The sequence below is a fragment of the Haliaeetus albicilla genome, chromosome 26, assembly GCF_947461875.1.
Source record: "Haliaeetus albicilla chromosome 26, bHalAlb1.1, whole genome shotgun sequence".
In the NCBI taxonomy this organism is placed as follows: Eukaryota; Metazoa; Chordata; class Aves; order Accipitriformes; family Accipitridae; genus Haliaeetus; species Haliaeetus albicilla.
The window spans coordinates 20,921,034-20,940,028 of NC_091508.1; the positions used below are offsets into that span (position 1 = coordinate 20,921,034).

General features: G+C 47.4%; 1 protein-coding gene across 2 annotated transcripts in view; it reads left to right on the forward strand.

The window, feature by feature from the left end:
- LOC104314594 (carboxyl-terminal PDZ ligand of neuronal nitric oxide synthase protein) overlaps positions 1 to 18,995 on the forward strand; it is a 38,949-nt gene that overhangs the window by 1,214 nt on the left and 18,740 nt on the right. For both annotated transcript variants that reach the window (XR_011322277.1, XM_069771211.1), the window contains exon 2: positions 3,151 to 3,222. Coding sequence is in view for 1 of the 2 variants with exons in the window: in XM_069771211.1 (XP_069627312.1) it covers positions 3,151 to 3,222 (72 nt within the window). In the remaining variant the exon portion in view is untranslated. The remainder of the gene's footprint in view (positions 1 to 3,150; positions 3,223 to 18,995) is intronic.

Sequence of the window (18,995 nt, forward strand, 5' to 3'; positions counted from 1 at the left end):
TATAATTCAGCTGACAAGAAGAATTGCATTTTGCTGGAGCAACTCTAGGGTTCCCTTCCCTTCTTTGCAGGTGGCCTAACACAGATTAGAAATGGAATTCACGCCCGCTGTCTCCTGAGCTGGGAAGAAGGGGCATATATATTCAAATAAAGCTTTGAGATGCGGATTTTGTGCATTTTGGTTTTCCTGCTAAAAGAGCTGTAAGATTTAAGCAGGATATAGGATGGATCTGAATAGACAATTAATCATGTATTTTAAAAACCTCCCTCTTCCATAGCGGAGAAAACCAATTAATCTTTGATTCTTCTTTTAAATTAACATTTGCTATGCCACAGACTGTGCTGAAGAGAAGAAAAATCCTTATTTTGATTTTTAAAAGATGTGAAGCAACTGTACCTTTAACTGAGTGAAACAGGCTTCTTCAGATTGACAGCTTCAGGCATCCAGAGCTATTCAGAGAGTGGATAGCACACTGTTAAGATGTGTGGGTCTGAGATGGGGTTTGCATTACCTTAGTAACGTGCTTGCTTGGTTCTCCTCTAAAGTCTGTCTCTTCCAATTAGGACGCTCATTGTGGGCACATCAGTCAGCTGCAACTCTGACAATGACAAGGCTGTAACTGGCTGCCAGGTGTCTCACACCAGGCAATCTTACTGACCACATTTAGTCTCTAATCTCCACATACCAAACTGTCTTTCTTGCCCTATAATCTTCAGGGACAAATTTCAGGAGGTCAATACTGGGAGCTGCTTGTGGAAAGGTGGCTGTTTGTGCAGAGCGTCCTGAGCTGGCAGGGCTCTGCATGGGAACGCGAATACCCAAACTGCAGCAAGGCCAAAGCAGGGAGACTGGGAGAATCTCTTCTGGCTCAGCAGTCACCAGCTCTCCTCTTGCCCCCACCTATTAATTTATCTTTGGTACCATGGCCTATTCCCCACTGCAGCTCTGCTGTTCACAGACAAAAGGCCAGCTGGCTGCACTGAATTAATCTGGATTACCTGTGACTGTACTGACAGCCACCACAGAGCAGGGAAGGAGATGCCTGCAAACCAAAGAGACCACAGATCTGGAGCGATACAGATATGCCCTCGCCGCCAGGGCAGAAGGAAATCCTAGCTCTGTCACTCCCTTCCCTGCTGCCCTCAAGCTCTCATGGTCTGAGCGGTTTGACTCTCCTGTGGTTTACCAAAGGCTATAGCTGAACTTAACTGCTTTTAAAAATGCCATTTTGCAAAGGCATTTACAGAAGCATCAGAAAAGCCAGATGACCTTTCAGATTGCTTGCAGTGTTTATTTCAAGGCAGGTGAAAGAGCAGTAAATACTGAGCCAGGAGAACTCATCTCTGAAAGCCCTATTAAGTAGAAGTTTTTCAAGATAAAACACATTGCAAGCTGCAAGCATTACAGTAGAGAAATAAAACCAGAACTATGTCAGTAATGGCAATAGCTATGGGGCTGCTCTTGGGGAAGTATTTTGTCTCTGTTTGTATGTATATTATCACCCTGAACGTTTGCAGGACCTCCTGATTAGCTGCCCCTTCTCCTCCCCTCTACAGGGGAACAACTTTCAAAAAAAAAAAAAAACCAAACCCCCCCCCACAACAACAACAAAAAAACTCAACCCCAAACCCACAACTTGAAACCACCCACTCTAAAAACAGATGCAATTCATGAACCAAATGCTCTTGAGAGGGTGACTAAGCTTTGTAAACTGCCCTCTGCCCCACCACCCCAACCTGCCCGTGACAACCATGCAGAGATGGGCTGTGTTACACTGAGGGAGCTGACAGACCCTGCTGGGAACCTGCCAGCGCTGAGTCCGGCACCCTGCCCTCAGCTGCCTGAGCCACAGCCGCAGGTCCGCACCCAGCACCAGCCCATGCTGGCAGGATACTGGCATTTCTCATCAGGCTGCTCACCCTCTCACTCAGATAGCATTTTTCTTGCCCTCACCAACATGCCCTTGATATGCAAGTCTTTCCTCAGAGCTGTGAGCCACACCGCTTTACAACATTAATGGCCTTTTGCTCCATATGTGAGGTGACTCTCCAGGACGCTCATGTTTTCCTCATTCCCAAGGCTGAGCTGGCAGCTTTGTGCCTCCTCCGCTTGGCAGCAGTGCGGGCAGCGCTCCTTGTGTGCATCTGTGCCACGTGTGCTCTCGCAGGTACCACCGTACTGCAGCAGCCGCCTCCTGCCAACAGGTGCACGACCAGACTCTGCTTTGGCACACAAGCGTTACAACCCAGCGCAAGGGGAGAGTACAGGCAGCGCAGGGAACAGCACACAGGAGGGAGAAACGCCAGCAGCAGGAAGCTGTCCGCCTGCAGGTCTTCCCTAACAACCCACGTAGTGTCGGCAGCACACTGCCATTGCATGCAAGAGAACAGGCAGCCGACTTGCAGAAAGCTGTAGGTGTGGTGAAGTGGTAGAGGCGGAGGTGCTGGCAACCTGCCGTCTGCCCGCGTCGCAGCCTACAGGTAAGGGGCCCTGCTGGGACTGATGCTTACGCTTAAATGCAGACACCCAGTGCCAAGGGCAGCCGCTGTCAGAGCTCAGCCAGGCAGCTTGTTTAGGACTGCAGCTCCCATAAGCATAGTTAAAAACAGCTGGTGTAGGATGCAGATTTGAGTGGGTTTACCAGGATTGTGCAGACAGCTGAGCTGGTCCACCCAAGCAGGGACAGTGGTGTCCAGAGGGAAGATGGTCCAGACTGAGAAGTTAGGCCAGAATCACGAACCTTTTCCAGGACAGCTAGTTGTTGCACATCCTGGGAACTTTCCAACTCTTATGTGCTTTTAGCTTTGAGTCTTTTAAAAGCAGGTGTAGTGAGGAAGGACAAGGGATGGACAGTCCCATTTTCAGACCCACTGGATTATGACTTAGCAACAGACATTGCCCTGCAAAGCACTGGCAAAGGCACATCCAGAATATGAATGAGGTCAGAGGCTCACACCTGACGTTAGAAATCCATGAACTTCTCCCTGACTTTGATAACGTTATCCACAACAGATACTCCTATCACGTCCTGGGTCAAGAGAGTCTAACCAAGCAGGGACTAAATTAATGAGAGATGCTGTTTGTTTTGAAGAAGACTACACCATTAACTTGTGTATTACTTCACAGATATTTCACTGTTCTGTCTTTCAGTACATCGGTAGCTTGGATGTACCCAGACCCAACAGCCGTGTGGAGATTGTGGCAGCCATGAGAAGGATTCGGGTAAGTTCAAAAGAGCTGAACCCCACATGGAATAAAAGGTTAAGTTCACTGGAGTGACTTGGTTGCAGTGTGCTGTTCTGCATTCCTTCCCACCTTTCCTATCTGGAGCTCAAATCTCAGCACAATCAGGATTCTAACAAGCTTCTCGAGAAATTCCCAAGGTATATTAGGATAGACCCTTCCCCTGCTCTTTGCAAAGGGATCGGTTAGCAAAACTCAAACGTAAAACCCTAGTCTCCGCTGAGCAGGTATGGGGATTCTCCTTGAACCTAAGAGATTTATTTAGGCTGTTCAGGTTTTTGTGTGTGTGAAAAATGAGATGTACACCATCTGCTCCACAAAAGCACTCAAATTCATTGACAGGTCTAAATATATTATGTTATTATATATTGAAATATCAGCGGCCTGGCAGATGTTATGGATGTAAATCCCATCAGACTAGACTTTGTGGATTCTGCTGCTCATGGAATAATTTGCTGCGTTCCCCCATCCTCCAATACAGTTTTACAGTTCCTGTTTCCCATCAAGTCTGTGCTCCTCCTCTTGTAGCCCTTTATTCTTCAGAACAGCCTGTGAATGGTCACCAGATGTAGCTACAATTATCTGGGTGGCTAGCTTCAGTGGCAGTGGTGGCAGTTCAAGTGTATCTACCCAAAAAGTGCAGGTGGTGTACCTGGCTGAAGTTTTGCAGGGGTCTTAATTCTGACACAGTTCATATGTCTCACATCAGCTGAAGCAGGTTTGAGAATCTTCCATTTGAAGCTTTGAAGGGATTATCCTATTTCCCCCCCTCCCCCACAGTGTTTAACCATCTAATTTTCATTTAGAATAGCGCTTTTTAAACTTAGCCTGTAACTGGCTGGGGAGCTGATGTATTCATCTCCAGCCAAGCTCAGAAATGACATTCCCCTGCCTTTGCCTGCTCAGACTATTAGCACAGCTCTCGCTCAGAACACAGTGCAGCAGCAATCTAAATTGCCTGGTTATTTATGGAACAGGTGAATATCTATAGGAAGCAAAGGCAATAGGTGAGGACTACTGGGGCAATTTAGATGCTGGAGTAACTATTGGTAATTTTTTATCTGAATCAATATTTAGCATCAGATTTGACACTGCACTTCTGCTGATGTTTGACTAGATAACACCCTTCTAAGAAAAAGCAGACAGTATTTTAATATCAGTTTCTAGAAAGTGTTATGTTCTGTTTTCACACCTGCAATTGCCACGATGGTATCTAGCTCAGAGTCTTGGCGGTGCAATAGCATGCTTGAGTGCTACATGAAGCACGTAAGAAGCCACTCTGCATTCGTGGATGCAATCAGTTAATCTTATCGCACAATATTTTTAAAGTAGGCATCCTGTATTCTATACTGGGTTTTTAATCTTGGAAGCCCTTTCCAAAAAGGGAGGGCTTCCCTTTTCATGTGCATATTGTACAGCAGGATCTTATTCAGACACTTCCTGGCTGCTGAGCGGAAGATGCTCCTCTATTGAAGATAGTTAATTGGCACTGATCCTTAATTAGAGCATAAAGAATGAACTGGGAGGTCTTTGAAGAGAATTCTAGTGCATAGAGTACACAACCTAGGAACTGAGGGAAGATGGGGGTTATTTATGTAGCGTTCATTTGCATGCAGAGGCCTTGTCTATACTAGAGTTTTTTCCCATGGACTCTCAGCAGCACCAGTTGCAACTGGGAGGAAACACTGGAAGAAGCTATTGGTGGAAACTAGTATTTTGCTACCATCTTATTGTGAGTGTTAGTGCCTGTTTGCACTGCAAGAGTGAGAAAGGTCCTGCAGCCTTGCCAAGTGCTGGCAGGGGCACGTTGTGCTGAAGCTTTCATCCTTTGTGCACTCCAGTGTTCCACTGGAATTCTCTACTGGAGCGGAAGAGAAAAGTCGCACAGTACAAGCCCCAGCACAACATTTCCTATGCTGCTCCCTATGCCCTGCGACATGGGAGGAGGCAGCATGAGCCATCACTGGAGCAGTCAGTGATGGAGCCAGCTGAGCACAGGGGCAGCCCATGGCACAGGCAGGCTGTTACTCATTGCTTCTGCCACTCCAGAAGGGGACCAGGGAGGATGAGGAGTCACAGCTCTGTATTTTCCAGGCTGTGTCAGAGCTGGTTACTCTAGTTATTCATTAGTAAATTGATCCAAGCTCTGAAACTGCCTTCCTACTACTATGGCTGATTCTGGTCTCCAGTCTGTGATTAAAAGCGCTTACCCCAGGGAAAAAACCCTTGAGCTATCTAGCACTCAAAGTTGTCCTTGGAGTGTGGGGAAAGAGAGAGGGTGGTAAGAAAAGTAGCAACTCCAGTTGCTACGTCTACTCTTTGGCACTTTACTGTCCCATGTTTTGTACTGGGCTCTTTTGCCAGTTGCATATGAATTATGCCAGGGAACCTGGGAGGAGTTCAGTGGTATTCTCCATGCATTAGCAGAGCAGTCTGCTGGCAGACTTCAGGACATGCAGAGCACACAGGCTGTAGGACATTACTCCCAGAGAGCTTCAAATGACACGTTCTAACATTAGTGTGCTGAAATCGCGATCTGCTCTTTTACAGTAAGTATTTAAGATGCACTCTCATAGTAAAGCTTAAATCCATATTCTGACCGAATGGATGCTTGTAGAATTGCTAGCAATACTCCATTAGTCACACATTAGATTCCCATTTCATAACAGACTGGAAAACCTTGTCTCATCATGTTCTATGCTTCCACTGGAGGGAATGCAAATGCAATAGGTAGAACAGGGAAGCTGCTGTTCTTAGCTTCCCATTATGCAGAGCTAGACAACTTTTTAAGTTTGCTAATCCTCCCGGTGGATTATTAGCTGTGTACAGCTGCCATGTTATTATATGATTGTCAGAGTTCAAACTAATCCCTCTACCTCCTCTTACCCTGGCAGGGGAGGTGATGAAATTTGCTACTTGAAAAGTACACTGTGCTCTGACAGGCAAGTCAAGTTGCTGTTTATGAGAGTCCAATTCATTGTGCAGGTCCAAGCACCCAGTGCAGGTAGCGTTCCTCCACCTCCCAGGGAGAAGCAGCATGCCGCATCTGCTGTCTCCTGCTGCCCGAGGCCATCCAGGTCTGGGTGTCTGGCAGCACCCACTCAACATCCCACATTCAGAGTCAGCATTCTGGTGGAGTTGGCTTTTTGCTGAAGTGGATTCATCTGCAGATATTTGAGCCTTCTCAGCACTCTAGGGAGCTTATGTGCCATACAAGATTTTTCTTTCTGCAGAAGTCAAGTGGCAGCTAATGTGAAGAATGTGAAAGTCTTTCTCGAGGGCCCAAACAGCTCCCCAGTTCAGCAGGGTCACCTTTCCCTAGACACAATACCCCTGGCTGCCTCTTAGTGAACAACTAAATAGCCAAGTTCTCCCCTTAGCTCTCACAGAAGTTAAGAGAAAAGATGTTGTGGAGCCCATGCAACACTGAAACAGTAACAGGAAAGCTTTGCTAAAGATGCTTATGGGTACAGGCCTAGGGGTAAAGATGGGTTTTGTAAAACACAAAACATTTCCTTGAAGCTCCTGAGGTTGCTTGGGAAATCTTGCTGTGGGAGACCAGGGAATGGATGGCTAAATGTGAAAGGTTAACATCACATGTCCTGCATCTGTTCCCCAGCTTCCACGGAGCTAGCACTGACCAGAGGAGAAACAGTCAGCTGTTACCTTCCTAGAACAACACTACCCAGCACTTCACAGCCAGTCAAGTAGCCCTAGTGAAATGCAGCTATTTTGAGCGGTGAGTTGTACAAGGACATGGTAGGACTAAGTGTCAAAGCCTGTCATCCCCACAGACAGCCTGCTGCCACCAATTCCCAAAGTCACTCCATTTAATTACCTTTAAGGCACATAATCAGTTTCCTTGGAATTTGCACTTAAGATTCTACGAAGCCTAGAAATTTCAAGTCTGTTTAGAAGGTCTAGCTTGGACCTAAGCAGGTATTAATACTCAGAAATGAGCCAGATGTTGGATTATTTAATCATTTCACAAGGGAACAGCCAACTGGTGCTGTGCCCATCCAAGCACCAGGATGAACAAACAAGGAGGAGGCAGGCATCCAGACTAATGTGTTTCTCCTGTTACCTCCACATTTCTTAGGCTTAATTAAATTGAGAAGTCTTTTTCCCAGAGGCCAGTGTGCCAGAGAAGCAGAAACATTTATAAACCTTGACACAGGATACATCAGAAATGCCCAGGTTCTCCTTAGCATGACAACTGGGTTCTCACTTCAGCCTCTGACTTAATCCTGACCATTCTTGCTGCATCTGTGCTCTTAAGCAGAGCCTCAACGCTTTGCAATTTCTCCACATGGTATTCTAGTGAGGAAGTGCAATCTAGCTACACCGTAAGTCATATTGACTGCCAAATATCTACTGGTAGTGTTGAAGTGTGACATGACATCCATTTAAGTCAGGATGAGTAAAAGTTACAATACTACAGTGCAACCTTGTGAAGCAGAGGCAGCAGGGACAGCCGCACAGAACCTGTCTCTCCTGCACCCCATCAGCTTCCAGTCTGATAGCTGGGCTGGCTTCATACAGCAGCTTACACTTAAAGCCATGCCAGCCTATAAATTGCAATGGTTCAGGAGCAAATATGGATGTCATTTATCTGCTCTTGCTAAAGAAGGAGGGCAACAAGGTGGACAGCTGGCAGAGGGCAGGGTGACTGCCTTCAGCCATCTCAGTTTAATTTATCACTGGGTGGCAGACTTCAGAGGTAGAGATGTTTAATAGGCTCATTCATGAGATTCTTCTAGAACACAGTTCCTTCAGTTTTCACAGGCAGACAGCCTTCTTACTACAGAAGTGCACCAAGAAAACCGCTGCATAGATTCCTCTGATATATTCTGCCTATAAGCCCTTCCTGAATTATCATGCTTGGAGCTAAGTTTTCCTGCCAGCCCTATGTTAATCTAAGCTGGAGTTCTGATCAGTACTAAAAAAAGATAGAAGCTGAACTCCCAGCTGCTGGGTTTCTTGGTTAGTCTTTGCAGCCTCTCCCACTATAATGAAGTTATTTGGTCTGCTGCATCTGAAGCCCAGACTCAAATGTGGAAGTGCAAACTGTTGGAGCACTTGCCCCAGTACAGACCTCTGTAGCTGCCTGCCAGGATCTGTTGTTGTTGGATGGGAGTTGGTTCTGCTGCAGTTCCTGGAGCACTTTCCCTTTCAGCCTCTTTGGAAGAGCATCCAAATACTCAGCTAATGATAGCCCTGGGCTGTGAAGGAAAACAATCCTAGCATCTTAAAATATTTCTGCAGTCTTCAGACTGCTGGTGTGGACCTTTCTTTAGTTCTCAGAATGCCACACACCTTCCTTTCATTTACAGGAAGATGCAGGAAAAACAGATTACAGTTCTTAACATGATTAGAGTGTAAAACACAAGCATCTCATGTGTCTGCTGCAAACTGCTAGCACACCCTGAGCCAGTTAAGGACACAGCTGATAGTACGCAGTGGGGGGGGGGGAAATGCTCCATGTTGGTAACCAAGTCTCATTTACTAGATGCTTTACAGACAGGAGAGCTGGGCCCTGTCAGTTCACCCAAGGCCTTTAAATAAATATTGTCTTCACATAGTGACATTCACTAGATCACATGAGGACAGTACCATAGAACATAGTCCCATGTTGCAGTCATGGGTCCAATCAACATTTATACTGACAAGCATACCAGCAGACAGCAGACATTATGAGAAGATGAGATGAGGACTTCAGAGAGACAAGCTTCCCCAAGCCTGTACATTTGTCTTCCTCCTTCTCCCCATACCAAAAGTACTATGTATTTACCCCAAAGTATGCCCCAAGAGAGCATCTTTTTCTAGGATACCTTCCCTGCTTCTCTGGAGATCCATGCAAGGATTGCTTACTGATACATATTGGAGCCTATAGCCTTCAGGGGGGAGCGGTGGTTTTAGGTATCCAAACCAAGTATACATGAGCATGTACAAACTTGCTCCAATACCTTCTGCAGAAAGTCTGGTGTCAATTTTGGCTGTTCTCCAAAGGAGAGGCCTAAGAAAGGCTCATGCAGCTTCACGGAGGCAGTACATGATCCGCTATAGTCAACCCTCCTCAGCACAACCTACAAGTCTACTCAAAAAAACCCTGAGGAACCTGCACTAGTGACTTGGAGATCTACAGGTGATCATGGATGGCTTTCTGTCCTCTGCCTACTCACTGGATCTTTCTGTAGTTCTGTCTCCCAGTCCAGCAGCCCACATACCTTTGCCTGCAACCTTAACCTGCCATCTGCTTTATTAAGGGAAGATACCAGTCAACGCAAGAAAGCTACAGGCATAGGGGAGAACAGTCTCTCAGGCAAGCAGGCTAAGAAAACTGAGATTGGCATGAGGGCATCAAGAGCAGAGGGGATGACTTGACTCAAGGCATCCTTGCCATACAGCCCTTCTCTTCCCCGGGCACCTGGTGCCCCAAGCAGGGCTGTGTCCCATTACCCAACCCACCTGCAGGACCGCTCAGCAGCAGGCACTATGGTCTCAGAAACACCAGTTACTCCCAGGGTCCCATCCATGACAGGCACCTGAGGCAGTTTAAGGTTTCTACCATGCAAGATTAAGCTAATTGGTTTTACCTTTCCAGGCCCTGGCAAAATACATCAAGTGTTTTCAGGATGGTAATTAAGTGTTAATTGCAGCTAAGTTTAGCCCTAATGCCTCATTAGTTTGTTTTCCTCTATTTGTTGCAGCTATAGCAGAGTCTCCTGCACAGGGATGGGGATCAGGCTGGGCTTCCCGGAGGCAGAGGAGTCCTGCAGCATGCTCCAAGTGTCCTATCTGAGCCCTGCCAGGAACCTTTTTACCTCCTCCTACCCAAGAGGAAGAGACCTGGGTGTAAAGACAGAGACCCTTAGACCTGAATGCTCCAATTAGCATCTAGGCAGCAGCACTGCAGGGATCTCTGGTGTGCCCAGACATGCACATTAGCCCATTTTCATGATACAGTGGATTTTGCATCCCTTCCTATTACACCTTCACTGGAACCTTCACCACCCCAGCCCCCTTAGAAGGTTCTTTGCCCTCTCCCATGCCAGTTAGTGCGTTTAACAAGGGCAGGCAGTACTGAAACTACTACTATTCAGCACCCTGCTCTCCTGAAAAGCATTTTACTGTTCCACACTGCAAACAGCACCTGAGTTTGGTTCCCATAGTCTGTTTGCTGGTCTTTAAGAAGATGACAGACCTGACAGAGATGCCCTTGGCAGGGGAAAGCACCTTACATTAGGAGATGACAGCCACATTACAGGTCTTACCTTTCTGCAGCATGAGCGCTGCCAGGATGCTGAGGAAGGAGGCGAGCTGTCTGGCAAAAATCCATTTCTCCAGGCAGAACAAGCAGCCTCAGCTCGAGAGTGGAGGGCCTCCTCTCACAACAAGGAGAATTGTAGAACCACAACCTCCCACCCCACCTCCAAGAAGGGCTTCCTACCCTGCCACTGAGTTTTATAGCCTCTCCTCTTTCCCAGTATGCCCTGCAGCCCTAATTAGCCAAAATGCCAAGTGGGACGGTATCTCCCAGACGTCCTTTGCCATGAAGGCCCAAGGAAGGGGGAAGGCTGGGTGATGCAGGTGGAGCTCCTTGGGCCTCTCTACATGTGTTCTCCTGTCCATGGTTGCCTTGGCAGGCTCAAGTGTGTTTCATGCTTATGCTGCTTCACTAGCCTTGCAGAAAACTTAATTTTCATAAACTGAAAAAATGGCTTTTAAAATGTGGAAGCTGCTTTTCTAGAAGAATTGATTCTGCCATATCTCAGACTAACCCAAGCTTGTTTTATCCAGTTTCTGCTCTTTGTATTGTTGTAACACAAAGGGAAGAAGCTCTTAATGAGATGTTTTTGCAGTGGCGTCATGCACAGTGTTTCTAGGCAGCATTGTGTGGCTGTGGAGAACTGACTACGCTCCGCTTGTACGTCTTGAGTGGGAGGAGAGGAATAAACACCTCTGAGATTACACAAGAACCCAGCCTTCTGCTCAGTGCTCAGGGATGTCTCACCGTGCCATAAAGCCACCCCACTGACTTACAATCTATCGCAGGTTTTCACCCTACTCATCTCCAACCCTAAATCACCTCTGGATTTCTTGCCACAGAATAATGATTAGTTATCTTCTGCCACTTAACTTCTGAGCTGAAATGAGTGGGGACTGGTGTAACTGAATACAGGCTACTGTAACAGAAGACAGCTTAGAGTTTTTTCAGTAGCCACATGCTATGACCTAGTTTTTGAGAAGTGACTGGTGATTATAGATGCCTCAGTTCTTGTACCCTGTTCAGAGAGTGTGCTGTGTATGATTGATAACAGATGGATGGAGGGATCAGTGAAATGTGTCATCTCTAAGCAACAGTGACCTTTTAATGCCTTCCTCAGAGTGCTGGAAACTGGATGGCTTCTCCAATGAGGGGGTGGAACTAGTGAGGCATATTAATATTGTTTTGCATAAGAGTCATGATGGATTGGAGTTTAGTTGAAGGCTAATAAAAGCAGTAGTTAAACAGATAAAAGCTAAATTTAAATGTTAGTACTAAATAGAGCAAGACAGAGCTTTTTGTCTGATGCTAAATCTTGGCAATGAGGCAGGTACCTTTTAATTGTAAAATAAAGTGGTTTTAACAGTATGATTATACTACTGAAGCATTTGATTTCACTAGCTAAAATATCCGTGTATTAGATCTCTGCAAACCTTTTATCTAGTTTGAAATAAAGCAGCTTTTTCAACAATTATGTTACTGGTTGTAGAGTATTACAGAGATGAAATATAACGGCTTTCGGATTACATTCTGGTGTAGAACAGTCTGCCACAACTCAAAGCTCCTTCTTTATTGGTGTCTAAAAAAAATGTTATTGAGATGGCAACCAGAGTAGTAGCGAGCACATTGGATTAGCTTAACAAGGAGGTGCCTTAATCTGAGTGACAACTGCATGGGCAAAAGCACAGAAAATGGGGATGCCCATGGTGTGGAATGCCTTTGCAATGCTGGTGGAGCAGACACCCTCCTTGTGCAGCTAATACAAGTGCATGTGTTGATTTCCACTAGAGCAGGTTGGCGTGTTTCAGGAACAAAACAGAACAGTCCATGAAAATACAAACACTTAAACCTGTCCCATGGGTGAAGCTATCTACATGCAGGGAAAAATAAAAAAAAGCAGCTTGTAGCTATGGTGTAACCTTGTGCTTCGATCTCAGCCTTTCTGGTTCTGAGGTTAAGAGTGTCTGCACTGGACATGGGAGGAAGGCTAGACCTAGTGCCACAACAGCAGGTGCCTTTGTAGACACTGTCTTGATTTTTTCCAATGCAAGGGCCCTTTGTACTTTATGGATTGGTGTTCTGAGGAGAGGAGACCCTGAGGGACCATGACCACAAAGCAAAATTCTGCCCAGTAAAATAAGATTTGCTAACAATAGCTTGGTTCTACATTTGCTTTTTTTCATTCTGCTTTTGCTCTGTACTAAATGAGGCCTGAAGGCAAACAGAATCGGGGCTACTTAACATAATACTTTGACAAGCTACTTTATGTTTTGACCAAATAACTCTATGATAAATCTACAGAATAAAAATCTTGAACAGGTCCCTGGAGGGAAGGATACTTTGATGAGGGAGCAGGGATTTTTCAAAGGCATTACAGAATGGTTTTCTTTCTTTTCCTGCAGCAGTGATTAGACATTCTCTAAGTGGCCTTTCCCTGGGCCAGATGGGTTGTTCGGACTAATTGGCAACTGCCTGACTGTTTTCAGGACACCTGAGTCACTTCCCCCTTCCTCCATCCTTCTGTCACTCTGCTGCTGCAGAGATACTGCCACGTGGTGGGTCTGCCAGAGGGGAGGATGCGGCCCCTTGCATTGCACAGAGCTTTGCAGGACAGGGCCCCGAATCACACTGCTGCCTGCACAGCCAGGTCCAGCATACTCCTAGGAATCCCACCAAACCCTCTGAGCTCCAGGGTTTTCTTTCTAGAAAGAAATTATTTTTGTCACAGAAGGAGAGCAGTGGGACATGTTAAGACTAGATGCAGTGTGATGGAGGACTAGGCATTTACAGGTGGCTCCAGGAGGGTGTAAGGCACACAGTTACTCTTCAGGCATGTGGATCCTTTGGTAGAACCGGCCCAAATGCTGGTGTCTGCCACCAACACCTGCTGCCTCCGAGTGCCCTGGACCTACCACAAAGCCATATGCGGTTCATGAAGCGCTAAGGTTCAGTGATCCCAAGCCATCACGGACCAGTTCAGTCCTGCTGCAGTCTGTGCTCTTGCCATTAATGATTATGGGGCCTAAACTTCCAGCCCAGGTACATTTTCTTCTTTTCGTGTTGTTGCCTCCCCAGGGCAATGCTGGTCTCCTGCTTGTCTTGCTTCCTTGCATGCAAGCCCAGGGCAGGAGAAGCTGTGAGCTGGGGCAGGGAACACTGGTTGTGGTTAATCATTGACCTGTATGCAAGCAGCGCAGGACACATTAATGTCCACAGCTTCACACCTAGCTGCTGACACCAGTGCTAGCCCAGGGACACTGGGAATGGCACTGGGGAGCAGAGCAGGCATCAGGAAAGTGGAACCGAGCATCAGCCCCGAGGGTGGCTGCCGGTCACTGCTGAGCAGGGGGACAACACCATGTCATAGCTGTATTTGCAGTGCAAACAGGGCACACCCAGGCAGGTTCCCACTCTTTGTAGCTGCTTTTGTGGCTGTCTGTAACAAGTTCTTCATCTTTACTCACCTGTCTGTGAAGTAGCTGCATACCCAGCTGAGGACCCTGGCATGCCTCCAGGAGACCTGGGCACGTACACTGTCCAGCACCACAAGCCTGCAAACGACTGACAAACAAATCATCCAGCAGACTCTTGTTCAAGAGCCAGAAAGCCCAGCCCAGGCTGCTTGCCTCTGCTTGGCACTTGGCTGTGATGCTGTGGTACAGTTTTGATGACAAGACCTCTGTAACAATAAATACTGATACCATAAAACCCTCTTTATCCATAATTCCCACTATCTAAACCCAGGCTGTTTATCTCATCATGATTCACTAACCTCAGTAGCTCCCCTGAGGCTAACAGAGTCCTTGAACTGCTTAATATTCTGGAGTTTGGAAATGACACCATTAGTGTTCAGTTTTCTTTCTCTTATAGTAACAGTCTTGCTTCCAAATTTGAGTAAGATTTTATGGACAATTTGAGGAGAACCCAGAGACCTTCCTTTAGATTTAGGGATTGCCACAGAGAAGAGTTACCACAGTCTACTGGCAATTTTATTAGCATTCAATAATTTCTAACTAAGGACCATTTGGCGAGAAGCAGCATGCCAGCCATGCTGTGCCTGGCTCTGCTCAGGTCTTCACATCTCACATCTGGGCAATACCTGGGTGCGACTGATGCCTGCCCAGGGACAGCCTGGCAGGAGAGGGGTGTGATTGTTTAAGTGAGCTAAATCACTCATTCCCGACAAGGGGTGAGCTGCCTTCTGTCTTCCAGAAATGCACACACTACAAGAGCTCTTGAGCAGATTTCAAAAGACATTTGTGCCCTGCGTGTTGCTTAGAACAACCAACATTCCTTCTGAAGTCAATAGGAATTAGGAATTGTGTGCTTTAGAAAATCACTCTTAATAGCTGCATCTAAACATCGGACCTGACTCTGCAGATTTCACTAAGGAGGCAGGATCTTTCAGTACTGCACGCCAAGTCTTTACTTATAGATCTTACACACACAGTCCCTGTGGCCCTTCAGTGACTGACCCCCTCCAAGCTCAATGGCCTGTTCCTGGCTGGAATTGCTGTACTGTTGGTGCTCTCCGATGCAGACACATCCTTTCTGTGCAGCTCTTGGAGTCCGACTATAAGTCACTGGGCTTTCTGTAAGAAATGTTTTCTCAAGTGGAACTGTTGCAGATCGATCATATTAACAGCTACACAGAAAAAGTCCCCTTGCCTGGGAATAAAGCAGATTTTCAGTCCCTGACTCAGACCAGTACCTAGAAAGGCTGTTCATGAAAGTTGCTGGCATTGAGAAGGAGAAAGGTTCAGCTGCACCCGGGGCTTGAGCTAACAAAGAGCTCTCTGCCATGAAAGAGAACGAAGCCTGATTGCACCTAGCAAACGAGGCATGAAACCTGGTCTGCGCATAACAGCATGCTAGGCAGCTCAGCATCCCTGCCATTTTCATTCTGGTCTAGTTTGTAATCAAGTGCTGTTTCTGAATGCAAATGGAGATCAAGTCTTCATTCTGGCTTGAATTCTGCTTGCTCAAAGATAGAGGTGCCAAGTCCAGCTTCCTACCTCTGCTGTAGATATGCACAGAAAATGCTAATATCCCTAGTAGGTGGCTCAGAGAAACCACAAGACGCAGAGCTGGAGGACAGCACCCAAGATGCATATGGTGTGTGATAGCAAGTTTAGAAGCCGGGAGATGGTCCCTCCCTGCAACATTTACCAAAAGCAGGTGTTAGTCATGCAGATGTAGCTTCTCCAGATTCTCAAGAGCAAACTAGATTCCTCCTTCTCTTTTGGATAAGTATCCACCCTGGGTGGACATGCTCAGCATCACTCTCCCCTGCATCCTGAAGTCACAGAGACTTTAAGGAGGAGGCTGAAGCCAGATGGTTTCTCCTAGCTGCAGAGCAGCACGGGTGCTGGAAGTGGAGAACCACAGGAGGTCTACCAGTTTGAACACGCGGGCCTTCTCTCCTCTGCCTTCTGCATCTTAACCTCACCTGCCTGTACTGAGCCTCAGGAGCACTGATGCTTCCTCTCCATCCCCACATGCAGAGAGCATGGCTCACCCAGCCTGCCTCCCTAGATGTCCTTTTTGCTGTCCTCCTTCGCTTGGGCTACCTACACTAAAATAGCATCGTTACATAAATGCGGAGGGAAGTGTTGCATTATTTAGAGGCCTGAAATCCTGGCACCTCCCTTTGTCAGAGCCTCAGCATGGCAGCGGCGTTAGGATTTCTCCCCATCTCTGTGCTGTGCCAGTGTGAGCCCTTGCCAGAGCCCTTGTTAAGCACCCCTGAAGCCCCCACCCCACGCACTGCAGCTCCCTCCACCCGCACAGCCACACCGCGGTGGGTCCTGCCCAGCTCCCATGTCCATAGACTGCTCACGGTCTGAACGGGTGCTCTGCTCCCTGAAGAACAGCTGTCACAAACGCTCCTGTGAAGAGCGACAGAACTAAAAATTGGCTTTCACTTTTTATTCTCTCTCCAAATGAGCAATAAACAGCAGCTCCCAGAGAGACAGGGAGAGCTAAGCAGTCCTGTTAATCACCCCTGTCCCATCTCCATCTCCTGCTTCAGCGAGGGCATCAGCTCCTCTTTTCCCTCTCTGCACAGCTTAGCCGTAATACCGAGAAGCAAGGAAGGAGCATCTCCCCTGCTGCCAGGCTCATACAGCTCGCTGATGTGCCGCTGCATTAGCAGCCTGTCAGGCTCACAGGGAGGGGTGGGAAGGGACCGAATGTACAATAGGGATTTTGGAGTGAGCAGCAGAAATCCTCAGTTGCTCCCTGCTCTTTGTACGAGCAGTATCTGGTGGCCTGGCCCTTCTGGCTAGGTGCTGGGTAGCTGTCACTTAGCAGGGGACTGGCTGTAACCAGAACAACTGAATGAGTGAAGTAGAAAATGAACATCCTTGCTTTGTGGATGAGAAACCAACAGACAAAATACTCGGTTACCTTCCCACAGCCATGTAGGGGGTCCGAGGCTTTTTCATGGAGCTCTGAGCCTGCCGCAGAGTCCTGGCTCCTGCTCTTTGAGCTTTGTTGTTTGAACATTGATGAACAGGGTTTAAAAAAATTCAATCTCCTAACTTGCCTCTTGTCCTACATACCAGACTGGAGGGCAACTAGGATATGAAACATCATGTGTACAAAACCAGGACCTTCTCTGCAGGGCCTCTTGACACTGATGTTTATAGGGAAATACAGAATTACTTGAAGGTATCACAGTGTATAATTGCTGTTTCACTTCTGAGGGTTATTTCAGGTGAATCTGACCTGCTTCTAATGAAATTAGCACTTTTTATCTGCAATAACCTAGCAGCTCTTTGAGGTAGGGACCATTTTCATGCTCATGTGCATTCAGTGCCTGGTACATGAGACTCCATTGGGGTGGGGTCCCAAGACACTACTTCATTACTGAAACTAATTAATCATCCAAAGCACTGTGGACGGAAAAGGTAATTTGTTTTCTCCTGCAAAGTGAATAGAGGTAGGAAGGAAAATAAAACCCAGCTTCCCTGGGAGCTGTGGTTGGCCTGCCCTGTCAAGACAAGGACTGAAGGGCTGTGTGTGAGAAAGCTCCCTATTAAACCTGTGGACAGCAGGGGGTTCCTGGAAGTGACAGTCACACAATGGTGCTTTTGTCAGAGAGGCACCAAAGGCCAGATGATGTCACCTTGCGCTGGGCTGCGAGGCTGCTTGTGCCTCTTGGGATGGAGCTCAGCAGTATTGCAGTATCTCTTTAACAGGGAGGAGGCCATGAAAAGGCTGCTTTTATCCCACCCTTTTTTAAAATCAGGCAAAGAAGCTTTGTTCCAGAACAGTCTGCCTGTTTTCAGAGGTGGACAATACTAATTAAAGAGCCACTGCCAGGGCTGGTCTCCCCACCAGCTTCCATCACCTGCAACAGTTCTGCTTTCCCCCATGGGTGTAACTCGGACCACTCTGCTCCGCACCCTTCTGACTGTCTCAGAGGAACATCTAAAATCTAGCCATGTCCTTTGCCATCACCGCCTCACCTTTAGGTGGAAAGGTCAAGCTATCCTTAAAGGCTGCCTGAGACTCCAACAGTGTGAGACCTCCCAAAGATAAGATCTGTTGAAGATGGGAAGAAGGGGGATGAAGAGGAAGGCCTGTATGGACGTACTCATCTGAATGCTTTGCAGGGCCTCAGAAAGCAGGATTCTCTCGGAAGGCAAAGGAGACCTGGATAAAAGGTGGCTCTTTGCCCTGCCTCCCTCGTGTCTGACCAACCTCCAGCTGCTGCAGCCAGAGGCAGCATCCTCACATCCCCCTGCCTGCAGGTCAGGCAGCACCACTGGCCGCCCTTCCAGCCCCTAGCAGCTTCTTTCCCGAACAAAGGGGTGGGAGAAGGTTCTTCAAGGTTTAATGACCAAACTGAAGTACAACCCACAGCAACCCCCTCTCTGTTGGCAGTTAGGGCAGCCCTCCTAGAAATCCGTGTTTCTCAGGCCATCTGGTACCACTGATGGATCCCAGCCCTCTCGAGCAGGGGGCATCAGGCAGATCCTTACCTGCTCTGTGCACCTTGCTGCAGAGGAGCAGACCTCAGTTCCTACTGATGTAAGTGGATGCCTGCTTGCATTTCTCCATCCTCACACTAAGGAGCAGTTTAGGGTTTCTCTCCAAATCCATCTATGCTGTAAATAGGCTCTCAAAGTCAGAGAGCGTGGCTCAAGACTACAGGGTCCTGAGCGGCTCTGGAGGCTATTGCTGGGTGGTCATGGGGACTGCAGCCCCACTGGGGATCATGAGTTCATACATGCCATGCAGTGGCAGTGCGTAATCCTCACTGAGTGGGTGCTGGAAAATCCCAGTTTCAGCTCTCTGCTCTGCTTTGACTTGCCAGGTGAACTCTTGATGAATAAGCCAGCCTCAGCTGCCCATGTTGGGACTCTGGCTAATGTCTGCCCACCTCAGAAAAAAAGCTACAGCTCAGGATTCACATCCGTGAAAATCTGAAGCATGTAAAGCTCTCTTCAGGAAAGGTCTTCAGATTAGTCAGCTCCCA